Source organism: Arvicola amphibius, chromosome 12, assembly GCF_903992535.2.
Source record: "Arvicola amphibius chromosome 12, mArvAmp1.2, whole genome shotgun sequence".
Taxonomy (NCBI): domain Eukaryota; kingdom Metazoa; phylum Chordata; class Mammalia; order Rodentia; family Cricetidae; genus Arvicola; species Arvicola amphibius.
The window spans coordinates 138,070,204-138,093,226 of NC_052058.2; the positions used below are offsets into that span (position 1 = coordinate 138,070,204).

The window sequence follows — 23,023 nt, forward strand, 5'->3', positions numbered from 1 at the left end:
GGCAGCCCTGCTCTTGCTGTACCAGACATAGGCATAAGAATATAATTCCATAACACCTCCTAATGGCTCGTCTTCTGTTGGGGAAGATGTTCGTGGAAGCATTCTCTCTGTGTAGGGGTATTTCCTAACTTCTGAGACACGCCCATCTCCAATCACCTTTCCAGTCTGTGTCCTGTCCTTGCCCAGTCTGGCTGACCTCAATCTAAAGGAGCAGCACATGCACCCCCTAGCCCCCCCCCCACCCAATCACAGCCTGGGAGTTGTGTGCACCTCAGGGCCATCTGGAGAGCAGAGCTGAGTGAGTAATGAAATCCCCTCCCTGCAGGAAGAGGAGGCAAGTTTTATTACAGATCCTATCTCAACTCAGAGGGCTGGGACTCCAGTGATTGAGTTAATCCTGTCACCGTGTGAATCAGTGGGAAACTCACAGGAGGCGATTTGATTTAGGATGTTCATTTTGGCAAGCTGGTCTTCCTACAGCCAAGCTGTGGCCCAGGGACTTCTACAACAAGCAGGAAGTTCAGTCCCAATGGACCAGTCCTGTTAATAAAGTAATTCTGACCCCTTTAAATACAAAATTCAGATGCATTTTAGTCTCCTCTCAGTTTAGTGTGTTATATCACTGGATCTACCAAATTAATTTAGAAAACCTACGTCTCTGCCTGTCATGATGTCTGCTGAGACAGGGGTACCCTCCTGGGAGGTGTCAGGTACTCCATATCATCTAGAGTATGTGCGGTGTGCAGGGCCTTCAAGCGGGCCATGAGGCAGACAGGCTGGCCCACGAACGGGGACTCTGGCTGTCCAGGTGGATGGCTGGAAAGGAATCGCATGGGTGCCCAGACTCCACCCTCCTCCATCCAGTGACTTCTCTAGGGCCACTTGGCTGGACAGAGGCAGGCTGAAGGCTCTAGGTGCTGTTTTTGTCCAACAGGTGTGGAGTGTTCTCCTCTAGGGCCGGCCACTTTGTATGACAGCCTCACATCTTGCAGGGGACCAGGAGCACTCAGCTCTTGACCCAGGGCCTTTTTTTTCTGCAACACAGGGTGGATCTGGCTAGGGACAGCAGGGTCAGTCATGATCTGAGGAAGAAGAGCGAAGGCCCCAGGTGCTAAAAGGGGCCCTTGGCATAAATCTGGCTTGTCCTGGCTGGGCCTTCCGCCATACTTCCTTCCCTTCTCCCACCTTCATTAGGGCGACACGTGCTTGTACGATCATGTGGAATATAAAACCCACGGACTCCTGAAAGGGAGGTTGGAAAGGACTTCAGGTGGCCCTCCGTAGATCCTGCTTTCTTTCTCTCCCCTATTCCCTCTCACTTCTGCCCTATCAACCCTGCTGTAGACTCACTCTGGCAAGCTAACGCCAAACAGCGCCAGAACAGGAACCAGCTGTTCTTGGAACCTGAGCATCCGAGAAGCGGCTTTCTCTGTCTTGTTTCGTTGTTTTGTTTCCCCTCCTGCACTAATCAGGCTGAAGGTTTTCTTTCAGCGTGGGGGCATTTGGGACCAGTGGGTCCTCCGAGGCTGGCAGCTATCCTAGCCTCTCATTGCTTGTTCATAGTGTGAAAGCACCCACAGTTCTCTCAGGCTGCTGCAGGAGGAAGGGTGAAGAGAAGTCAACTCACTTTCCTATTGACTGGTCCTAGATTACTGAGTACTTTTAAGAGTGTACACAATCTAATACCAGCCACGCGGCAGTTCCTGGGCTCATCAAAACAAACATTATTGTCAGCTGATTGCAAGGGAAGAAATGACATCCTCAAACCAGCCAGATGGGTAGATGCTATTGTTACCCCCATCTTACAGGCCCAGCGAGGACAGAAAGGTGCCAAAGATCGCACAGATACTGAGCAGTTAGCTATGGGGTTCACCTGCATAGCCTTCCTAGTTATGCAGCAACCTCAGCCCCGTGTGGACGCTGCGTCCCCAGTTCTCTCGCGGACTCCAGCTAAGTTCTTCACATTCCCTTTTCCCCATTCATTGTGGTCTTCAGGTTAGGCCAGGTGCTGGGACACCCCAGTGTTTCTTTCCCTGGAATCCTACCCCCCTAAGATCCGGACACATTTCCAAGTTCACTGTCACAGCTAAGTTGAGCAAGGCTGTCTAGCTTTAGGGACCCCAGCAGGTGAGTTCAGCCTCCAGGGGCGCAACCGGTAGAAATGTGCCGACCTAAGTCAACTCCTCGGGGATATGAGGAACTCACGTGGGATGCCCAGGGCCCTCCCGGTTCCTAGCAGTACGTGCGGGGCCGAGGCTGGCACTCGGAACAGCGCCGTGTCCGGAGAGCCCCAAAGTCTCGGGCCTCCCCTGCGCCGGCCCCCGAACTGCGGGCGGGCCGGGAGACTGCCGCACGAGCGCGGGCCCAGGGGCGCCACCGGGCCGCGCGGGCGGGAACGCGCCGCGGCGGCCTCCTCCTCCCCGGCTCCCGCCCGCGGCGGCGGCGGCGCTTCCCCGGCGCGGAGCGGCTTTAAAAGGCGGCTCCCCACCCCCCGGCGCACTCGCCGCTCGGGCGCCGCGCGAGCCTGCCGCTGCCATGCCTCCGCGCGCGCCGCCAGCGCCCGGGTCCCGGCCGCCGCCCCGGGCCACCGATGTCGCGCGAGGCGCCGGGCACGCCGGCCGGCACGGGCTCCCGCCGCTCGCACTGCGCCCCTGGCGTTGGCTGCTTCTGCTCGCGCTGCCCGCCGCCTGCTCCGCGCCACCGCCGCCGCGCCCCGTCTACACCAACCACTGGGCAGTGCAAGTGCTGGGCGGCCCCGGCGCGGCGGACCGCGTGGCTGCGGCGCACGGCTACCTCAACTTGGGCCAGGTGAGTACCGCCGGCCCCGTGCGCCCCAAACTTTCCCGGCCGCCGGCGGCCACGCGCGAGGGGGCGCCTTGCCAGCTCGGCCGCCGGCGGCGCCGCGTGGGAAGGCGGCCCGCACCGCTGGGGACGGCGGGGGTGCCCTGCGGGGATTCGCGGGGAGTGCCGTGGGACACTCGGCGGGGAGGACGTGGTGGCTTGCGTGGACCGTCCCGCGGGAGGGTCCGAGGCCGTGGGTCCCCAGGCGGTGTCGCCGGGCACTCGCACTCGGAAGTATGGCCTCGGAAGCCCTGATCGGGCGCCGACACCTGCCCAACCGCTCTGGAGTGGACGCCTAAGGGGTCGCTGCGTTCTGCCAACCCGCGCCATCCTCAGCGTCCACTCAATTCCCGGTGGCCTCCCGAGCCCAAGCTCCGCCTCTCAGGCTACTCTGCCCTCGACGGGTGGCTCTGGGCTAGGTGCGCGCGCCAAGGCAGTCAGGCGCTGGTTGGGCGACTTGAGCGTGGCCGGCAACTCAGGGACTGGCTTTCCCTTGGCGTGGCGCGCTGGTGCCTGTGCCCAGAAGTCAGGTTTGGGTCAGGGAGAAAGTAGCACCCAGAAGCTGCCGGATGGTTGGAAGCTGGACTCTGCACTTAAAACCTCTCTAGGCAAAGAGTATGATTGCTTTGCTTTGGGCTCCAGCTGTAGCTAGAACGGCAGCTCTCTGCACACTACTGCTTGACCTTGGACATGTCACTTCTTGACTTGTTCAGCCGTAGAGGTAGTAACTTTGTACTGCCTGAGGTTGATGAGATGACCCCGTGGATGTTCAGAAGCAAGGCGTTAGTCATGGGATGCCCTAGTATGGAATGCCCTTTCTCCCACCCCTGGAGGTATAGACTTGCTGTCATTTATCCCGAGAAGCCAAGTTTGGGCAGTAAGTCAGTGCAGCTCCCAAAGACTGCCAACATAGGGCACTTTTTCCTGATGCAGCCCTGCAGAGGGGCAGGCAACCAGGAGGGTTGATCTCGATTTATGGCCTGTGTTGGGCCTCAACAGGCTCAAGTGTGCAGTCCCACCAGGAGATCTCCCAGCACCGTTACAGATCGACAAACTACACCCTCCCTCAGGAGAACCAAGTGAAATGAAGGGAGTGTGGCCTCATAACTCAAACTGCAGGACCAGGCAGTGTTAAATCTAGTTTCATCATTATCTGTGACAGAAGCCAGCAAAGTGTGCTGTGGTCCTGATCAAAATGACATTTCTTTGGCTCATGTTGTGAGGTGGAAGACCTCCTGGAAGGGGAAATTCTGCTATGTGTAGTTAGTTCCTGGGGGCAGGTCAGGGTTTATCCAAAAGAAGTAATTAACTTTTTGTGTCTTCAGACATCCTAAGAGTTAAGATTTTTGCCTATCGGTGGCTCTGGCTTCATTGCTTTCTGTAGCTGTCAAATCTCCGGGGCTAACTGGGTTGAAGACAGCTCTCCCGTTGGCTGCTGACTCCTACTGCGCGCGCGTTGATCTGCCCAGGTGGCCTAGCAATTTGTCTCGGCTGAAAGTGATTCTTAAACTGGATGCTAAATTACAAAGTACCTGGGATTTGGGTTCCTATAATTAAATGAGCAGAGAGGAGGCGAAGTTGAGAAGTTGAACTCTGAGCTCTACATTGCAAGAGGCAGAGAGGCACAGTTAACTTTCCCTTGGGCATTCTTGTCACATACACACACACACCCGGACCCCCACCCCATAATAACCTGTCCACCCCTTGGCCATGCAGGCTTTGAATCTTCTGTGTCTGGCTGAGTTGCATATGAACAAGGTTTGTGTTCCTGATTTTGCCTGTGGGCAAGAAGTTTCTTGAGGCATGCATCTCATCACCCCAAGAGGTTATTGGGTGGCCCTTGAGGTCTCTCTGGACAGTGAGTGCAGCCACAGACCCCACAGGGCCTGTCACTCAGCTTGGTGGGCCTGGTTCTGGTAGGGACACCATAGGGGACATTTTCGAACTGAAAGATGACTGGGTTGGGGGGTTGGCACTGTCTTTTGTAATTCCTCAAAGAAAGCCCTGTTACTCTTTCTTCCCAAGCCTGCTTTTCTTTCCCCACCTTTAAGTGCACAGCTAATGTGGAAAAGGCCCAGATCTTTCCAACCTCTGTCTACTTACTAAGAGCTCCTAAAAAAAAAAAAAAAACCTTATTGCCATTTTCAACCAGGAGAACTTGTGACTCACGAATAAGACGTCGATGTTCTTAGTTTTGCTTTATAGATGAGTCAATGGGGTGGGAGTCGTGAGAGGGGGCTGTTTGTGTTCACACGGTAACCTCTGCCGTTATGATGACCGCCGTTGCCTCTTGCTGCATCCCCTCCTCGGAGAACACCTTTGTGTGATTCTCTCTCCCAAACCCTTAATGGGCAATTAGTGTTCTGTTCTCTACCTGCCTGAGTCACAGCCTTGCTTTTCTTGTCCATCCGTCGGACTGTTCTCTGACATTCTGTTTTACTGTCAATCAATTGATAACCTGATTTGATTTATTTAACATGACCCACAGGTAACTGAGGCCAACAATTAGTCACCTTCCTCATACTACGCATCTCGTTCGGTCTCATACTGGTTCCGTCCCTTTCCATTAACAAATATGAATCCAATAAAGATAGGCTAGCCACTGTTTTCCTCTCTAGGCATCATTCCAGATAATGCAACAAGTTTGTTTTTAATATGAAATCCAAGTTACGGGCCAGCGAGTCGGCTCAGCGAGTAGTAAGTGCTTTACTGCCAAGTCTGGTGACCTGAACCCAATCCATGGGACTCACGTGGTGGAAAGAGAGGACCGACTCTCAAAGTTGTTCTCTGATCTCCACATGTGAACTGTGGAGTGCACACGCGTGTGTTCGTCTGACGTAACTATATGGGTAATGGGCAGGAACCTAGAGATGTGAGAACTCATTAGGGAGCCGAATGGGCTCCAAGAACACTGACTACCTGTACCTCGGCACATAGAAGACGAGAGAGATTGTAGTGCATCCCAGCATAAAAGCTGCGAGATACTTCGAGATGAGTCAATTAGAGGGGAGAATTTATGGACCGGATGATAAAGTGTTTTTGGTTTTTGAGGTCTTGCAGATGGAGCATGTTAGGCTAATGCCGCCAAACCACACCCCTAGCCCCTGAAAAATTATTTGCCCCCCCCAATTCATTAATCCACTGTAATCCCATAAATCCCTGTGGGATTGAACTGTATGTAGAATTCACAAATGAAGTAGAGAATCCATGTGGTGTAGTACGGTCCGAGATGTCCCTCAGACAAGTCTGGGAAGGAAGAGCGAGGAGGAGCACTGGCCCAGTGATGGTTCTGCCCATCCGTGGAATGGACTCTAAGCCAAGTGTGCGTGGGAGCCTGTGCATGCCACCAGAAGAGTTACAGATGGACTAGGAGCGGTGGACCATTTAGTTAATAAGTAGTTCTGGAAGAACTGACTGTCCACATGGAGAAACAATAAGATTCTTAGCCCACACTCTACAATGTTAAATTCTAGATGGGATTAAAGACCTGAGCGTGCATATAAGACTTTTAGAGAATTATAATGTCCTACCCTTATGACACTAGGAAAGGAAGCAAGGTCTTAAACCAAATATATTTGAATTTAGGATTTAAAAATGGGCAAATAGTCACTACTTTAATATTCTCCATCTTGAAGTCTAAAGGAGCAACCAGTAGCCTGCGCTTCAGAACCTTGGCACTCAAGGCCCTCGTACTCCCGCCCACAGACATTGCTTCTTCTCCTGCTAGTTCGAGGTTTCTCTTAGTCTGCGTTTTTATTTCTGATTAAAATTTTTTTTTTTTTTTTTGGTTTTTCGAGTCAGGGTTTCCCTGTAGTTTCTAGAGCCTGTCCTGGAACTAGCTCTTGTAGACCAGGCTGGCCTCGAACTCAGAGATCCGCCTGCCTCTGCCTCCCGAGTGCTGGGATTAAAGGCGTGCGCCACCACCGCCTGGCTGATTAAAATTTTTTTAATAAATATCAGAGTTAATAAGCCAAAGGAAGAGATGGATATGCCAAAATAAAAATTCTGTGCAAAGAAACGCCCTCTGAGAGTTTTCAGAAAGCGGCATGTGGAAAGGAAATGTGGTTAGAGAAGAGAACAGAAAATTAGAACACAGATTACTTTTAAAACTACAAATTAATGAGGAAAACAATAGATGCTCGGTAGAAGAGCAGAGAAGTGGGTGAGCAGAGGAAATGAATGGCCGTTGAAGAGGGGATGCTTAGGCTGCCTGGGAGCTGCCGGAGGGCCACGGTGACATTATTTCGCACCTATCAGGTTGGCAAACCCTGCACAGTGTCAAGTGTTGGCAAGGATGCGGAGCCCCGAGACCTCTTGCTGCGACTGGTGGAAACTGGCGCGTACTGCAGAGAGCATTTTGGCACCGTGGTGAGACATGTTGCACGAGCTACTCTGGGTCAAGGCTCATAACGGGAAACTTGCCGTGTGGACAGGGAGACTAGGAGAAGATGGCCCGTTGAGACTTTCTGTCCTTTACACAAATGAGGGGAAATCAGCCTAAATATCCACCAGAAGAAGAGGAAGGAATGACTCAAAATAGTCACACCGCGCAATAAGTAGACAGGGCTACAGATTCATAGCTGAGATACATATGTCAACCAGTCGATCAGCATCGAGTCCTAAAGGCAGTTTTGGGTATGCAGTATTTATGTGAACTTTTAAAAACAAAACATACCGTATTATTGGTAGATGAGTATAAGGATAGCAAAAGTTCAGAAGTCTAGGCAGCAAGGATTCTCCTTCAAATTCCAGTTTATAATGGCTTCTAAGAAGGGGAAGACTTGTAGCTTTCTCAATCCTTTTTAAATCTTTTTGTTTCCCTTATTGTTTTTTAGAGACAAGGTTTCTCTGTGTAACCCTAGCTGGTACTCGCTCTGTAAACCAGGCTGTTCTTGAACTCACAGAGATTCACCTCTCTACCAAGTACTGGGATTAAAGGCGCGCACAGCCACCACCACCCAGCCTTTTTTTTTAATTTTTAAAGACTTACTTGTTTTACTTTATTATGGGAGTGTTTGGCACACTTGCATATATGTGTGCATGGTACCCATGGAGGTCAGAGGGTGGGAGTCAGAGCCCCAGGGACTGGAGTTACAGTCAGTTGTGAGCCACCTTGTGGGTGCTGGGACCAGAACTTGGGTCCTCTAGAAAAACTAATGAGTACTCTTAGTCAAATTCTCAGGTGCACATAAATGTTCTCTGTGACTTCAGGTTTCTCATTCTTGGTCTTAGTCTACACTGGGTTAAACTACTCAGGAGACAATGCTTGTGTGTGACATGGACAGACTAGACCTTTTGTTCCTCCCTGAGCACTACAGAGCAGCTCTGTGCACAAGCCCACATGGGATCAGGTGTCATAAGTAATCTAGCGATGATATAAAGCAAGTGGGAGGATGCTCTTTACAAATACCCTGTTGTTTGCATAGGGAGATGAGCATCCTTGTTTGTGGTATCTGTGGGTACCAGAGAATGCCTGCACTGAGAGAAATGTATCTGGCTTATGTACACATTATATTCAGGCACGTTACATGTTTTTTTCAAGTCAGAATACACTACATATGATCTGCCTCTGCTTGCTTACAGCATGCATACATACATGTCCACATATACATCTACACATAAAATGTGAAAGGGGGGGAAAAAGGAAAAGTGTATTTTAGACCCACATGCTACAGTGATCTTGGACTGCCTGAAGCACATCCCCACCCGAGGTGCCTTTGGGCCTGGGTTAAGAAGCCCCTGCCTTGAGCTGGGCAGTGGTGGTGCACACCTTTTATCCCGGCAGATCTCTGAGTTCGAGGCTGGTCTACAGAGCAAGTTCCAGGACAGCCAGGGCTACACCGACAAACCCTGTTTCAGAAAAAAAAAAAAAAAGGCCCTGCCTTAAGACCTCCCAGGCTGGGCTCATCCTCTTGTCAAGGAAATAGTGACTCAGTGAACATAGGCCTGGCTGCAGATCACAGAGTATTTGGACAGAGCAGCACCAAGCACCAAGCACCAAGCACTCTGGCTTCCAGCCGTTACCCATCCCCTCTGCCATACTCCTTTCTTTTCCCCTCTGTCCCTTGGCAGAAGGCCCCTCATTCCAGCCTGTGTACATGGTTATCTTTAACACTGACGACTCCTAGACAAGGCCAGTTGTTTATGGGCTGGGCATGCAGCACGGTGTTCTCCGCGCTTGCAACAGCAGCGAGGCATCCACAGCTCCTGGATGCTCGTGAGTGATGTTCAGCTGACGGGTCGCGTTCTGACACCGTACTTCCCCTTGTGCTGTTGCTTTGCCTGGGGTATTGAGCTAATTTGTTAGTTCTGAGTTTGAACTTAAAAAGAGCAGGCTGGCTGCCAAGGCCCTAAAAGATCTAAGAGCCTTAAATGATGTTGAACTTGCCCTAAATAGTGTTCCTTAAAATAGCTAGTGAGCAGGCCATCCCTGGCCCAGAATTTCAGGTAAGCCTGTGGAACTCATTTGTCAGCAGAGAGGAGCACTCTTGTGCCATGGACAACTTGTTCTCACGATGAACCAACTGAAGCCTTAACCAGGTGTTAGAATAGCGGCCAGAACTGGTGCCAGCCGAAGCCCACAGTCCCAGTCATGTGACCTAGTTCTTGTGCTGCTTTTTGGTCACAGGCTGTCTTGGTGTTAGAGGTTCTAGATATGCACTGGGGGCCCAGACAAGGTTGGGATTTTTGAAGCTTGTGTCGTCCCATCTCATTTGGCATCCCTACTTAGTGGACAAGGCTTTCATGGATTAGTCCGCCCTCCTGAATCACTGGGGCTGGGTGGATAGCAGTGACCAGAGCTGATCTGTCTGGTATATGGAGCTGCCAGGAGGGCCCCAAGTGGCTATTTCCAAAGGCAGACATGGAATGGGGCCTGAGCACCTGGCTAGCTGACCAGCCCACTAGAAGTGTTCAAGTGTTTCCCAGGCTGACGCCAGGGAGCACATCAGAAACACAGCAGTAGATACAGGGCGAGGGAACCTGCAGACACTGGGAGCTCAGTTTGCCTTGCATTTTGGGTGGCCAGAGGGCCACACACGGACTGGCCAGACACTGTTTTCCAACGTCTGGCAATTCCCTGATGTCCTGGGAGCATCCCCAGGCTTCTTTGGATCGCTCGCATCTGCAAAGATGGTAACTTTTTGAGCTCTCCTCAGCCTAGCCCATGCTGAACAGGAGCCGCCTCTCCTCCCAGGACCTGCATAGAGTAGTCCTCTGCACCTGCTCCCCAGTGACCTCGGGGCTGACCAGAAGCCCTGCCTCACGCTGAGTGATGTTTCTTGTGTGGGTGTCCTTGCTTGGGGAACCTCATGTCAGCCCTGTAGGGAGATGTTATCTACCGACCATGAGGCATTCGGTCCAATTAGAGTTTGACAAACCCATGATTGACCAACCGCACTCAGTGGCTCATTCTCCACTCTCATCACCTCTGGCAGGTGGAGCCCGGCTCTTCTTCTCAGTCAAGGGCAGCCACCCTCTCACTGGAAGTCTTACGATTCCTGGTGAAGTAAACCGAGTGAGTTGCCAATGAAGCTACAGTCAGCGTTTCTCCTCCTGTTCACCTGGTCCTCCTGTGTGTATACACATGTGCGCCGTGTTGTAAGTTACCTGTGTGTATACACATATGTGCCATGCTGCGTGTTACCTGTGTGTATACACATATGCGCCATGCTGCGTGTTACCTGTGTGTATACACATATGCGCCATGCTGTGTGTTACCTATGTGTATACACACATGCGCCATGCTGCGTGTTACCTGTGTGTATACACATATGTGCCATGCTGCGTGTTACCTGCGTGTATACACATATGCGCCATGCTGCGTGTTACCTGTGTGCATACACATATACACTGTGCTGCGTGTTACCTATGTGTATACACATGTGCTGTGCTGCATGTTGCTGTGTGTATATACATGTACCATGCTGCATGTTACCTGTGTGTATATGCATATACGCTGTGCTGTGTGTCACATTGTTCTGTATAGGGACAGTGGGGCTTCTTGGCATTGACGCTTACATCTCTCTATGGATTTAAAACACTAAACTTTGTCCCTCCATCCCCAGGATGCTGCACTTAGTCACTCTAACTGTACATTATCAGCTGGGCACACTTAGCTGTAAAACTCACCTTCTTGTGTCTGGTGCCTGAACTAGAGGCCTGGGAGCTGCCTCTGGCTTCAGTTGCTCACATCTGTTTTCTTCCTTTTCTTTTCTTTTCTTTCTTTCTTTTTTTTTTTTTTTTTGGTTTCTCAAGACAGAGTTGTTTCTCTGTTGCTTTGGAGCCTGTCCTGGTACTCGCTCTGTAGACCAGGCTGGTCTCGAACTCACAGAGATCCACCTGCCTCTGCCTCCCGAGTGCTGGGATTAAAGGCTTGCGTCACCACTGCTGGGCGCTCACATCTGTTTGTTTTCTAATTGATCCCTTCTCAGCACAGACTGACAGGCTCCGAGAGCCCCGGCTGCCCCTGCCACTGTCTCATAGGCCAGCCCCCACCCCCGGTCCACTTGCCGGTGTACCAGAACCTTTGCCTCACCACAGCCTTCCACCCCAGTTCCAACCGCACTCCTTAGAAACCACTTTCTTCACTCCCAGACTTCCTTTAGGCTTCCTCGCGCTACCCTGTCTGCCTCGGATGGGCCTCGCCCTCCTAGCCATCCCTCATCTTTCGAAGCTCCGCTGTTGATTCTGTCAGCAGCCCTCCCCTGAGTGCCCCAGCCCCAAGGACGCATTTGTCTTCTGGGCTCATTGTCACCGTCATCATCCCTGATGATTGTGGCCAGCTGGTTTGTCTGCCACTTAGACTCTGGGCTTTCTGGTGAGTCTGAAGTTGGTCTCCCGGCTGTTCTTTCTCTGAGGTCAGTTCTGCTTCTACCAGCATCTCTAGTGACTGAAAAGTAGCCCACAGTTGGGATGCGTGAGTCCTTGTAGAGACTGTGAGTCTTCATGGGGGGGGCAGGGGCAGGGGCAGGGGGGGCAGGGGCAGGGGCAGGGGCAGGGCCCAGTCCTTATTTTATTGAACATCTCTCCCACTGCTTTTTTATTTTAATCTCTTGCTTTTCAGATTCACTCACCCCTGTGTGTGCATATGCATGAGGACACCCTCCTGCGACACTGCCCTTAGCTTCTGGGTCAGGTCAGCTCCACACTGAGCTGAGAGCCCGTGTCCCCTAGCAGTGCCCCGGGTCCTGCCATGCATGCCTCCCACCCCACAGGTCCTATCGATCCTCGAATCCTGCATCTTCCCGGTGTCCTCGTGCCTCTGATGTGAGGACTCTGAAGACAGTGATGGGCGCAAGGCCTCTGTCTGGTCCTGCAGGGAACCGGGATGAATAGCCATCAGCTGTTGGGAGCCTCACACTTCGTGGGATGGGATCAGCAGCCTTGGGTTCCCATAGTAACCAGCCCATCAATGCCCTCAGTGTCGAGATGGTGGCACCGCAGAGGGGAAGAAATAGTCTCATTGTCTCTCCTTTGGCCGCTTGGGCACAAACAAGCCGCACCCCGCAGGGCCCTGCACGGCCCTGAGGTCCAGCCAGATTCGCTACTCTGCAGTGGTGCGCTGCACATGTCCCCCGCTGAACCGGACCAGGAAGGGGCTGTCACTGTCAGCTCTTGGACCCTCATGGGGACTCTTGAATTTCTGCCAGTGGCCATCATCAGTAGTCATAGAGCCCTGTTGATTAGGGCCAAGTTTTCAATGGCCAGCCAGGCCACTCCAGCCGCGGGGTAAACAAATCCCTTGTGTTTCTGAAGGAACCTGGATTTCCACACTTCCCCCTTTGGTTTCCAGTCATGGTGGTGACAGTCTCAGCAATGATCACAGAGCATCCTACTTGCTCAGGAGAGGCCTTGGTTACCTGTGTGATCTATCTGATCACCAGGAGAGAGAGAAAGAGAAAGAGAGAGAGAGAGAGAGACAGAGACAGAGACAGACAGAGAGAGAGAGAGAGAGAGAGAGAGAGAGAGAGAGAGAGAGAGAGAGAGAGAGAGAGAGAGAGAGAGAGAGAGAGAGAGAGAGAGAGAGACTAATTCAGGACCCTCTCCAGAACTCCTTGAGGTACCCTATACCCCCAAAACCTGCCCTTCTGTTCACCTTGTCTCTTCCCCTGTTCTCCAGGCCAGAAACCAGGGTATTTCCTTGGATTTTTCCTTTCCCTGGTATTGGCAACCCCTAGGTACAGTCCCTGCCAGCCTGCCTCCATGGCCTCTCATCCCTTACCCCTCAAGCCAGCAGCCACAGCCCAGGCCAGCCCATGTTTACACTCTGCTAACACCTGAATTGCTGCCCTGCTTCCCTGACTCCCTTCTCAGCCTGGACACCCCCTCCACCCCCCAACCGGAAGGGTCTTTAGAACCACAAGCCTCATATTGTCCCTTCCCTGATTTCAAGCCATCAGAGGCTCCTGTGTAGGGCCGTACACACAGCCCCAGTGAGGTGCCCGCCTGCCCCCTGCATAACCTTGAGCCTAACTTCTTCCTGTTCGCTTCTGTAGGGGCAGAACTTTGATGTTTTGGAAGCCTTACCCGGCTCTTTCTTTACATCTGCTGTTTGCTATTGCTCACATTCTCTATCTATCTGATCTCCCCAGAGAACCGCATCATCCTTCAGGACTGGCTAAAATGGCCTTTTCTCACCTGTCTCCTGCTGACAGGGTTGAACTGTCCACCCAGAGGTCCGTGAAGGGCTTGGCTACAGTGTGTGAGCGAGCGTGTCTGACTTCTCCCTGGACTGCAGCACTGTGTGTGTAGTAGTAGCTTAGATTCTCATGACGCAGCCTGCTTCCTGGCACACAGGCTCAGTCCACCTGAAACCTTCACAGCGTTTTTATTCCAGGATTTGTGGTTTCTTGATTCCACTCCCTGACTTTATTGTCACAGGTTCTGTTGAGTTCTAGGTTTGTAACTGCCAAGGACATATATGGGTTCTATCCCATGACATCTCTTGGTACCTTGCTGTTGGGTGGCATGTTCTCCATCACTAGGTCTTGCTCCATGATTTCATCGCCACCTGCAGAGACTTAAAAATCAAGGCTGAGGAATAACCTCAGCCCTCCCTGCCATGTGGCTACTACAGGGATGAGCTGACACATTTGGCAGTACCCAGGGATTCAGACTGGTGTCTCAAAGTAAGGGTGACCAAGGACAGGAAGAAAGCGGCAGGGCCAGGAACTCGAGGTGGAAGAAATAATGACGGGCAGGGAGGATGGCATAGAGAGTCTGGTCTACCCCAAGCCTCAGTGGGAGTCTTTTGTGAAGGTTTTAGTTTTGGAGTGGCAGTCCAGATCCTGACTACACTGTACCTCTGCTGTGACTGTATTTAGATGGCAGCTTAGTCAGTGGACGCCACTCCCAGCGTGACTGTCACCATGCAGCTTTTAGCTGGTCCTTACTAGCCACCAAATGCTGCTGGTAATCTCTAGAGTCCTGGTATTAACTTCACTACACAGCTGAGCAAATTGGCCCCCAAAGAGGTTGAGTAATTTACTACAGTTAGGGGATATCTACCCAATTGCTTGGCAGCCTGACTTGTGGGCCCTACTCTGGCCGTGCCAGCCCTGTTAGGAGAGGTACTGAGAGGAGATGATAAATGAGCCAGTGGGTGCTTGAGTCAGGTTTTCCAGCAGCAAAGAGCAGAGGGTTGCAGTCCAGTCAGGAAGGTAGGGGAGGAAGGGCGGTGCCCTGGGAAGGTGCCTTTGTGGCCCTGCTAAGTGAGGGTGCCTTGTACTTGGGATCCTCCCTTCTTATCAAGCCTCTGGCCCAGAACTTACATCAAAGGCTTATCTATGCAGGAATGAAGGCAGACCAGCATTGCCTAGGATCAAACCCCTGGGCCTTGCACATGCTAGGCAAGCACTCTACCACTGAGCCACACCCCAGCCCTAGACCAGCATTTTTCATAATGGATCCAAGAATTTCAAGTGCAGGGAAGTTTTCTTGTTTACACTCTCCAGCCTAGGGTATATCCTCCCAGCTTAGTGTATAACCCCCATCCTAGTATATACTCTCCAACCTAGTGTGTACCTCCCCATTATAGTGTATATATCCACCCTGTGTATACCCTCCCCATCCTGTTGTATACTCTCCCCCATGCTGTTGTATACTCTCCCCATTCTGGTGTATACCCTCCCCATCATAGTGTATATATCCACCCTGGTGTATACCCTCTCCATCCTGTTGTATACTCTCCCCATCCTGGTGTATACCCTCCCATCCTAGTATATATCCTCCCCATCATAGTGTATATATCCACCCTGGTGTATACCCTCCCCATCCTGTTGTATACTCTCCCCATCCTGGTGTATACCCTCCCATCCTAGTATATACCCTCCACATTATAGTGTATATATCAACCCTGATGCATACCCTCCCCATTCTGGTGTATACCCTCCCCATCCTGGTGTATATCTCCCCGTTCTAGTGTATACCTCCCTGTTCTAGTGTATACCCCATCCTAGTGTATACCCCCATCCTAGTGTATACCCCATCCTAGTATATACCCCCCATCCTAGTATATACCCCCCATCCTAGTGTATACCCTCCATCCTAGTGTATACCCTCCATCCTAGGTACCCCATCCTAGTGTATACCCCCATCGTAGTGTATACCCCATCGTAGTGTATACCCCATCGTAGTGTATACCCCATCCTAGTGTATACCCCCATCCTAGTGTATACCCCATCCTAGTGTATACCCCATCCTAGTGTATACCCCCATCCTAGTGTATACCCCATCCTAGTGTATACCCCCATCCTAGTGTATACCCCATCCTAGTATATACCCCATCCTAGTGTATACCCCCATCCTAGTGTATACCCCATCCTAGTGTATACCCCATCCTAGTGTATACCCCCATCCTAGTGTATACCCCCATCCTAGTGTATACCCCCATCCTAGTATATACCCTCCATCCTAGTGTATACCCTCCATCCTAGTGTATACCCTCCATCCTAGTGTATACCCCCATCCTAGTATATACCCTCCATCCTAGTGTGTACCCTCCATCCTAGTATATACCCTCCTGGCCTGGTGTATACATACCCCCCCAGCTTAGTGTATACCACCCAGCCTAGCAGCCTATCCACTATAATGGTACTAAGCATTAGAGTCAGAAAGTAGAACCTAGAGGGGAGAAAAATCAGGTGGGGACCCAGGGCTGCACTGAGGATGGCACAGCCGGGCTATAAAGCTTTACAGACTTCATCTATTGCGGCAATGCCGTGCAGTCAGTGTAATAAAACATTTAAATGTAGGAAAGCTTGAAGACAGATAACTATAGGAATCAGCCATAATTCTAATACCCAAAGATGATTACGGTTAAAATTTGGACCACGTCCTTTTGCTTTGCTTTTTAATCTTAATGTGTGGGAATGTGTGTGGGTTTGGATGTGTACATACCATGGTTCATGTGGTGCACAGAGGATGTCTTCAGGCCTTGGTTTTCAACTTCCACCTTGTTTGAGACTGGATCTCTTGTTCGCAGTTATGAATGTTAGATTAGCTGGCCCAAGACTATCTGAGATGCTCCTATCACCAACTCCTGTCTTGCTGTAGGGGTGTTGAGATTACAGATGGGCCCAGCCTTATGTGGGTTCTGAGGATCCAAACTCATGTCCTCACGTTCACACAGCAAGTGCTTCCCCCACTGAGCCATCTTCCCAGCCTTTTTGTTATTTTTGTAACTGTGTGTCCATATGCACGCATACTTGTGCTAATATACGTGCATACACACACTCCTATATACATAAATAACTTATACAAATAGACACTATATAGTTTTGAAAATTACTCCTCCTAAGTTAGTAACTACTCTGTTGTAATTTTTAATGGGTGGTATGCCATTGTGTGGCTGGCAGATAATTTCCTTAGCATTTCCTTGACATTCAGGTCAAGGGATTCTTTGTGTTGGGAGCTTGGTCTGAAATGCCAGGACCTTGTAGGGAGGTGGCTCCACTGCTTCTCTGTCCCCACTGACCAGCTCACACCTCTATTGACAGGTGGCTTGTCCCACTTTTCTGCCCTTGTGGAACTTAGAAATATTTGTTTAATTTAACTCATGGTATTACTGAGAATTTTTTTTTTATTGTAAAAAATCACTGGGCACTGTAGAGATGGCTCAGTGCTTAAAAGCACTGGATGCGCCGGGTGGTGGTGGCGCACGCCTTTAATCCCAGCACTCGGGAGGCAGAGGCAGGCGGATCTCTGTGAGTTCGAGACCAGCCTGGTCTACAAGAGCTAGTTCCAGGACAAGCTCCAAAGCCACAGAGAAACCCTGTCTCGAAAAACCAAAAAAGGAAAAAAAAAAAAAGCACTGGATGCTCTTCCAAAGGACTCAGGTTCATTCCACCTCCATGGCAGGTGACAACCGTCTGTAACTCTAGTCCCAGATCTGAAGCTCTCTTCTGATTTTGCAGGCACCAGACACACAGGCAGACACAACACTCATATGTATGAAATAAAAATAAACGAACATATAGATTTTTTTTAAAACATTACAGGATTGGAGGTAGCTCAATGGTAGAGTATTTGTCTAAAATGCACTGGGCACTGGGTTTAATCTCTAACACTGAGAAAAAAACTTAGTGCATACGTATAAAGAAGAAAAAAAATCCAAAATGCCCTTGCTGTGCTCATCCCAGTTGTTCCTTCCTCCTGAGATCAGCACTGCGCACATCTCAGTGTATGTGTCTCTCTTAAATATGAACATGGCATATACAGGACATTGGACTTGGATCCAAAGCAGCATCCTTTTAATACCCAGCTGTCTTAACCATCCTGGAAGTGGCGAGCTGCCTGCTTTCTAGATACTATAAGTAGCTCTGTCATTTTTGTGGCTGCAATGGATACCTTGTTGCACTGTTTACCTTCAGATCTTCGTTTGCCTTAACTCCATGCTGCCAGGATCCTTCTTATTCATTCCTCTCTGGACACGTGCATGAGAATTTCTCATGGGATACATAATAGCAAGAACAAATAGCATAGTCACAGACACCTGTCTGGCCCTGGTTCCCTGGCAGGTGATTTTCCACCTGCTCTTCCTTGTCCTGACTCATTTCTCTTCTTAGGAGCCCTGTGAGGTAGGTGCCGTCACCCACATCTTACAGAAGAGGAAACCAAGACAGGGAGAAGTAAGGTTGTAAATACCAGAGCCAAGATCGGACCAAGGTGGCCTGGTTCCAGAGATTGAGGAGATGTGTCAGTGTATATGCATGTCAGCTTGCCCGGGGCATTGGCTGTGGTTCCCAGGCAGGTGGATGACGACTAGTACTGACTCCACTGTGAGAAGGTGGATATTACCGATTTGGGCGAAGATGGTCTCTCGCCATACTTACCAGCCATGCCGCACGAGATTACTTTCATTGGCTTTCTTTGTAACTGCAACTAAAGTCACATACCTCTTCTCATGTCTGTTCCCTACTTCCATTCTTCTCTGAATTGCTCCTTTATATCCTTTGCCCAGTTTTTCAGTTGAGTTGTCTGCTTTTGATCTGAATAATTTGTAGGTAAACTCTGTGTATTTTGAGAATCAGTACCCTCCTCCTCTTTTTTTTTTTTTTTTTTAAAGAACATTGCAGCAATTTCTTTGAACCTGATTCAGTGAGTTTGTTTATTCGCCTGTTGTGTTTTGAAACAGAGCCTGGAATGCCACAGTGTGCAAGGCCTTGGGCCCGCCCCTTGCGTATTTCAGGGACGAGCCGGACTAGATAGATCCCTGTCCACAGCCAACAGGAACTTAAGTAACCACTGGAGAGGAATGTGCAGAGCTGGTTTGCGCAACAGCAGGGAACAGGAACTTTCACCTGGGGTTCAGGGAAGGCTTTGTGGCCAGTACCATCTGAGGGTCCCACAGGATGTTTTTTTGTTTTTTTGGGTTTTTTTTTGGACAGAGGAGCAGGACAGGGGGTGGTGTTTGGACAGTATCCCACTCAGCATCCCATTCAGAAGCTAAGCGATCCATTCAGAAGCATCCCATTCAGAAGGAGAGACTCTCAGGGATGGTCTCCAGAGGGAGTAGGGAAGAGAGGTGGGTGAACCTGTTAGCAGAGCCTCTCACTATGAAGAATGCAGCCTCCTTCTGGTGCCTCCAGTGTCCCGCTGGTGCTGCCTGGAATCCCACTGACAGAGCAGAACAGGTGGGGAATGGGCCTTTGGGGATAGAAGGAAAAAAAAATCAGCTAGGTAAGAGCAAAGTTGGAGAAAGAAAAGTTCTGGATGGGGAAAGGGATTTAGTGGAGGTTAGAGAGATGGCTCAGAAGTTAAGAGCACCGGCTGCTTTTCCAGAGGAACTGGGTTCCATTCCTATACCCACATGGCAGCTCACAATTATCTTAACTCCAGTGCATGGGATCCAGTGACCTCTTCTGGCCTCCATGAGCCCAGGGGCACAAATGGTGTGCACAGACATCCATGCAGACAAAACATTCATGCACGTGAAGTAATTTGCACTTACTATACAAATCAGGAGGACCAGAGTTCAGATGCCGGTACTGTTGTAAACCATCCAGTTTCCCTGCAAACACCTGTAACTAACTCTGAAGGATCCAAAACCCTCTTTCGGCCTCCATGCGAACACTCTCTCTGTCTCTGTCTCTGTCTCTGTCTCTGTGTCTCTGTCTCTGTCTCTGTCTCTCTCTCTCTCTCTCTCTCACACACACACACACACACTATAACTTTTTTTAAGTTCTGACAGCTGGTACTCAGAAGGCAGAGGCAGTGAGTTTGAGGCCAGCCTTGCCTACCTAGTGAATTCCAGACTAGCCAGCCTGTCTCGAAAGAAAGAAAGAAAGAAAGAAAGAAAGAAAGAAAGAAAGAAAGAGAGGAAAAAGAAAGGAAGAAAGGGAGGAGGAGGGAAGAAGGAAGGAAGACAGGAAAGATGGGTAGCTCTGTGGAGACTTTGCCACATACATATCTGATGGCATTCAGTGGCAGGGGTATTTATCAGCTGCTGGCTTTATTCAGTGAAGGTGTGTAGTGTCTCCAAGCTTGGCAGGATGCCTAGCAAGTCCTGAGCTACAAAGATGGGCTGGGGCAGGCAGGCTGTGCCCCGAGTAGTCCCCTCCTATGCCAGTTTTAGCTTTATGCATGTCCTCTCTGAGGGTCAAGAAGCCTGCGGTTTAGTGTCTGTCAGACCCCATGTGCCTGGATCCCTGCCTGTGTCTCAGTTGGAGTTTATTTAGGTGTGTCTGTCTGAGAACAGATTTTAACAGAAAAGTAAGTCCATTCTTAGCCGTCTCTGACCTCAGTCTCCATACAGCTCCATCTTATGCTATTGGTTTTTTATAGCTAGACAAAACCCTCACTTTATATTCCTCATGATAAGGCCCCGTTTTTCCTGAATTGAAAAGAAACCACTCCTGACTCTGTCAAGAGCTCATTAACACCTTTCTTTACAGCCTCTACCGTGTCGTTTGCAGGAATGTGATACTATTAGCCCAAACAAGAAAGCTGGGTTCCTTTCAGTGGCTTCAACCAACTTCTGTCCAGTGACTCAGTGCAAGATCCTCTCAGCCCTTCATTTAAATAGATTGTTTGACTTTGGCATGCTGTGGATGAAGTCTAGGACATCATACAAGCTAGGCCATACCCAGGCTCACTTGGGGAATGGCTGCGGTCTCTTTCCATAGAGGTTTGTGTCCTTGTACAAAATATTGTGATTATAATTTTCTAATCCCCCACTCCCACCTACTCACCTCAGAAACATCAGGAAGCCAAACTGATTCTGTCTCCTGTTAAATCAACTTCAGACCCTGTTAAATCAACTTCGAACCCAGATGAATCCTCAGAGTAGATATGGACATATTGACATCACTCTGTTGTAGATGTAGACATACTGATGTCATTAAGTTGCTTGTGCTGGGCAACTAGGAGTCACAAAACCACACAATTGTTTATGTCCTGTTGGTCTTAATAGTGGTCCCCTAACTCCTGAGCATGGCCCTGTCTTCATGGTAAGGCATGGGTGCGTTTTCTGTTTTCTTCTTGTGTCAGGAGTTCAGCTATGGAGAGCTGAAACAAACAAAAACAAAACAAAGCCTTTGAAAGCCAGTGTGTTTTTCTGACCTGAGACTGGGTTTGCTTTCCAGCCGCTGGTTCCTGAAGTTAGTCACTTTTGTGCCTTTGTACTTGATCTGTGCCAGTGGCTGCGACAGCCCTGGCTTGTCACCATGCCAGACAGTCGCACATCATCCTTGAGGGCCGTCCTGAACACAGATCACTTTGTGGAGATTTTAGTGGCGGGTGCTGCCATTGGGAGATCTTTTCCCCAAGGCGGAGGAACCTTGCCTGTATGCTTGTTGCTGCCACGCTCCCTGCTGTCTTGTTTGTTTTATTTGAATCACGCTGTCAGGCTGCATGAATTAGGTTGCAAGTCTTGGGGCTGGGCCATGTTCCTGCATGCATCATAGGCATGAAACTGATGCCACATGGGTCATTAGGGACAATGGACAAGGCCAGCAAGAGTGTGGTGTTCTGCCAAACCTACCTAGTTCATTTTAAATGCCCCTGTGTGTGCTAGCCTTGATTCCAGTGTGATTTCTATGTCAGCCTGTCATAGCAACAGAGGGTATGTCAGCAGTATAAAGGACACGACCAGTCCTTCCCAGTGACTATGAGAACTAGTGCCATGTTTTTCCCACTTGAGAGACTCAGACCAGCAAACATCTCTGGTCAGAGTGGATCGCCAATCTGCCTGTGTCAATGGTAGGGTCTCAGCATATTGGGGTACTGTTTTTTTTTACCCCCATCAGATGATTATGAGGTCTCCTGGACCTTTTATCACAATTTTAAGTTTGCTGGCACCATCCATAGACAAGCAGACAGAAAAACAGAACACAAAACAAGTAGTAAAAAGGAACAGATAGGCTGGATGGTGGTGGCACACACCTTGAATCCAAGAGGCAGGTCGGTCTCTGAGTTGGAGGCCATCCTGGTCTCCAGAGCTAGATCCAGGACAGCCAAGGTTACACAAAAACACAACAACAGGAAGGCAACAGACAACAGGTCACACCGCGTGAAAGCCTTGTACCACAACTCAGTGATTCCATATGCCGAAAGCAGTAGAAGAGACAACACTAATGGTGTGGAGGGACTCAGCCTGGGGTGGGGGTTGATGGGAAGGCTCGCAGACACTCAGGGTGATGTCTTGGTAGGTGGGGTGAAATTGTGAAAGCCTGAAGAACATATATCATGTATCCCAGCTCAGCCAATGTGGTGTGAACATATGCTCAATTCTTCACAGGTAAATTTTGTCTCAAAAGAAGAAAAACCCCCAAGTAAATATTGGGCTCTTGATAGGGACGCGGCTGTGGAAAAGTGTTCCTCGGGGAGTGTGCTGACGTGGCCGTTTACTCTGTAGTGAGCACACCAAGAATAAATGTGCTGATGGTGAGGTGGATTTAGGGAGAGAACCCCGAGGGGATGGCAGTGACTTCTGGTGGAATAGCATGGTGGGGGTGGGGCCGTTTGCTGCACATGGTTCTCTTTCAACTTAGCCCTGTGTTTGAAAATTTCCATAATAAGATGTTAGGAGAAAAGATAGTGAGGGCGTGGTGGATGGGGCTCCCTGAGGAGGAAGCCGGGATTGTCCTAATCATGAAGTTATATTTCCAGATGAAGATTCGAAGACTTCTAGAGATTTAATAGAGCCAGCGACTCGTCGTCGTCAGGGCAGTAGCAGTGAAGTCTGACTTTGGGACGCTTACTTCTAGGGTGTAGGCCACCTTGGCACCTGAAGAGACAAATGTGGCTCCTGGCAGCCCTCTCTTGCTAGTTCTGTGCTGGCAGAGTTGCAGAAATGTAAATGAGCCCAATCGCGGAGTTATAGGAACTTCCTGTGCAGGAGCGATAAGCCCGCCGCAGATACCCTGGCAGAGTTGGTTTGGCTTGTTTTCTCCTAATTATCTTCTCCGTCTGCTAGGCCATGGTTCCCTTAGTTTCAGGATCAGACTTAGTGACTTTCTGAAGACTTCTCAGCCTCTCTTGATTCTTTTGAAACTAAGGGGCAGGACCCAGCTGCCGCAGTGCAAAGTCCTGAATGGGAGCCCTAATTTGGACCCCTGCCTGTTTCCCCAGGGGCGGGGCGCCCCAGACCAGATGCGGCAAAGACAACTCTAGTCCTCTTGGGCAGAGGCTCTGCCCCAGAGGGTCTGCCGGTAAATTCCGAAGCTGGGGCGGGGGCAGAGGG

General features: G+C 50.2%; 1 protein-coding gene across 1 annotated transcript in view; it reads left to right on the forward strand.

Annotated features, from left to right (window-relative positions):
• The first annotated feature begins 2,535 nt into the window (after positions 1-2,535).
• The window catches only part of Pcsk6 (proprotein convertase subtilisin/kexin type 6), a 187,502-nt gene continuing 167,014 nt past the window's right edge, over positions 2,536-23,023 (forward strand). The window contains exon 1 of the mRNA XM_038313476.1: positions 2,536-2,808. Coding sequence (XP_038169404.1) covers positions 2,536-2,808 — 273 coding nt within the window. The remainder of the gene's footprint in view (positions 2,809-23,023) is intronic.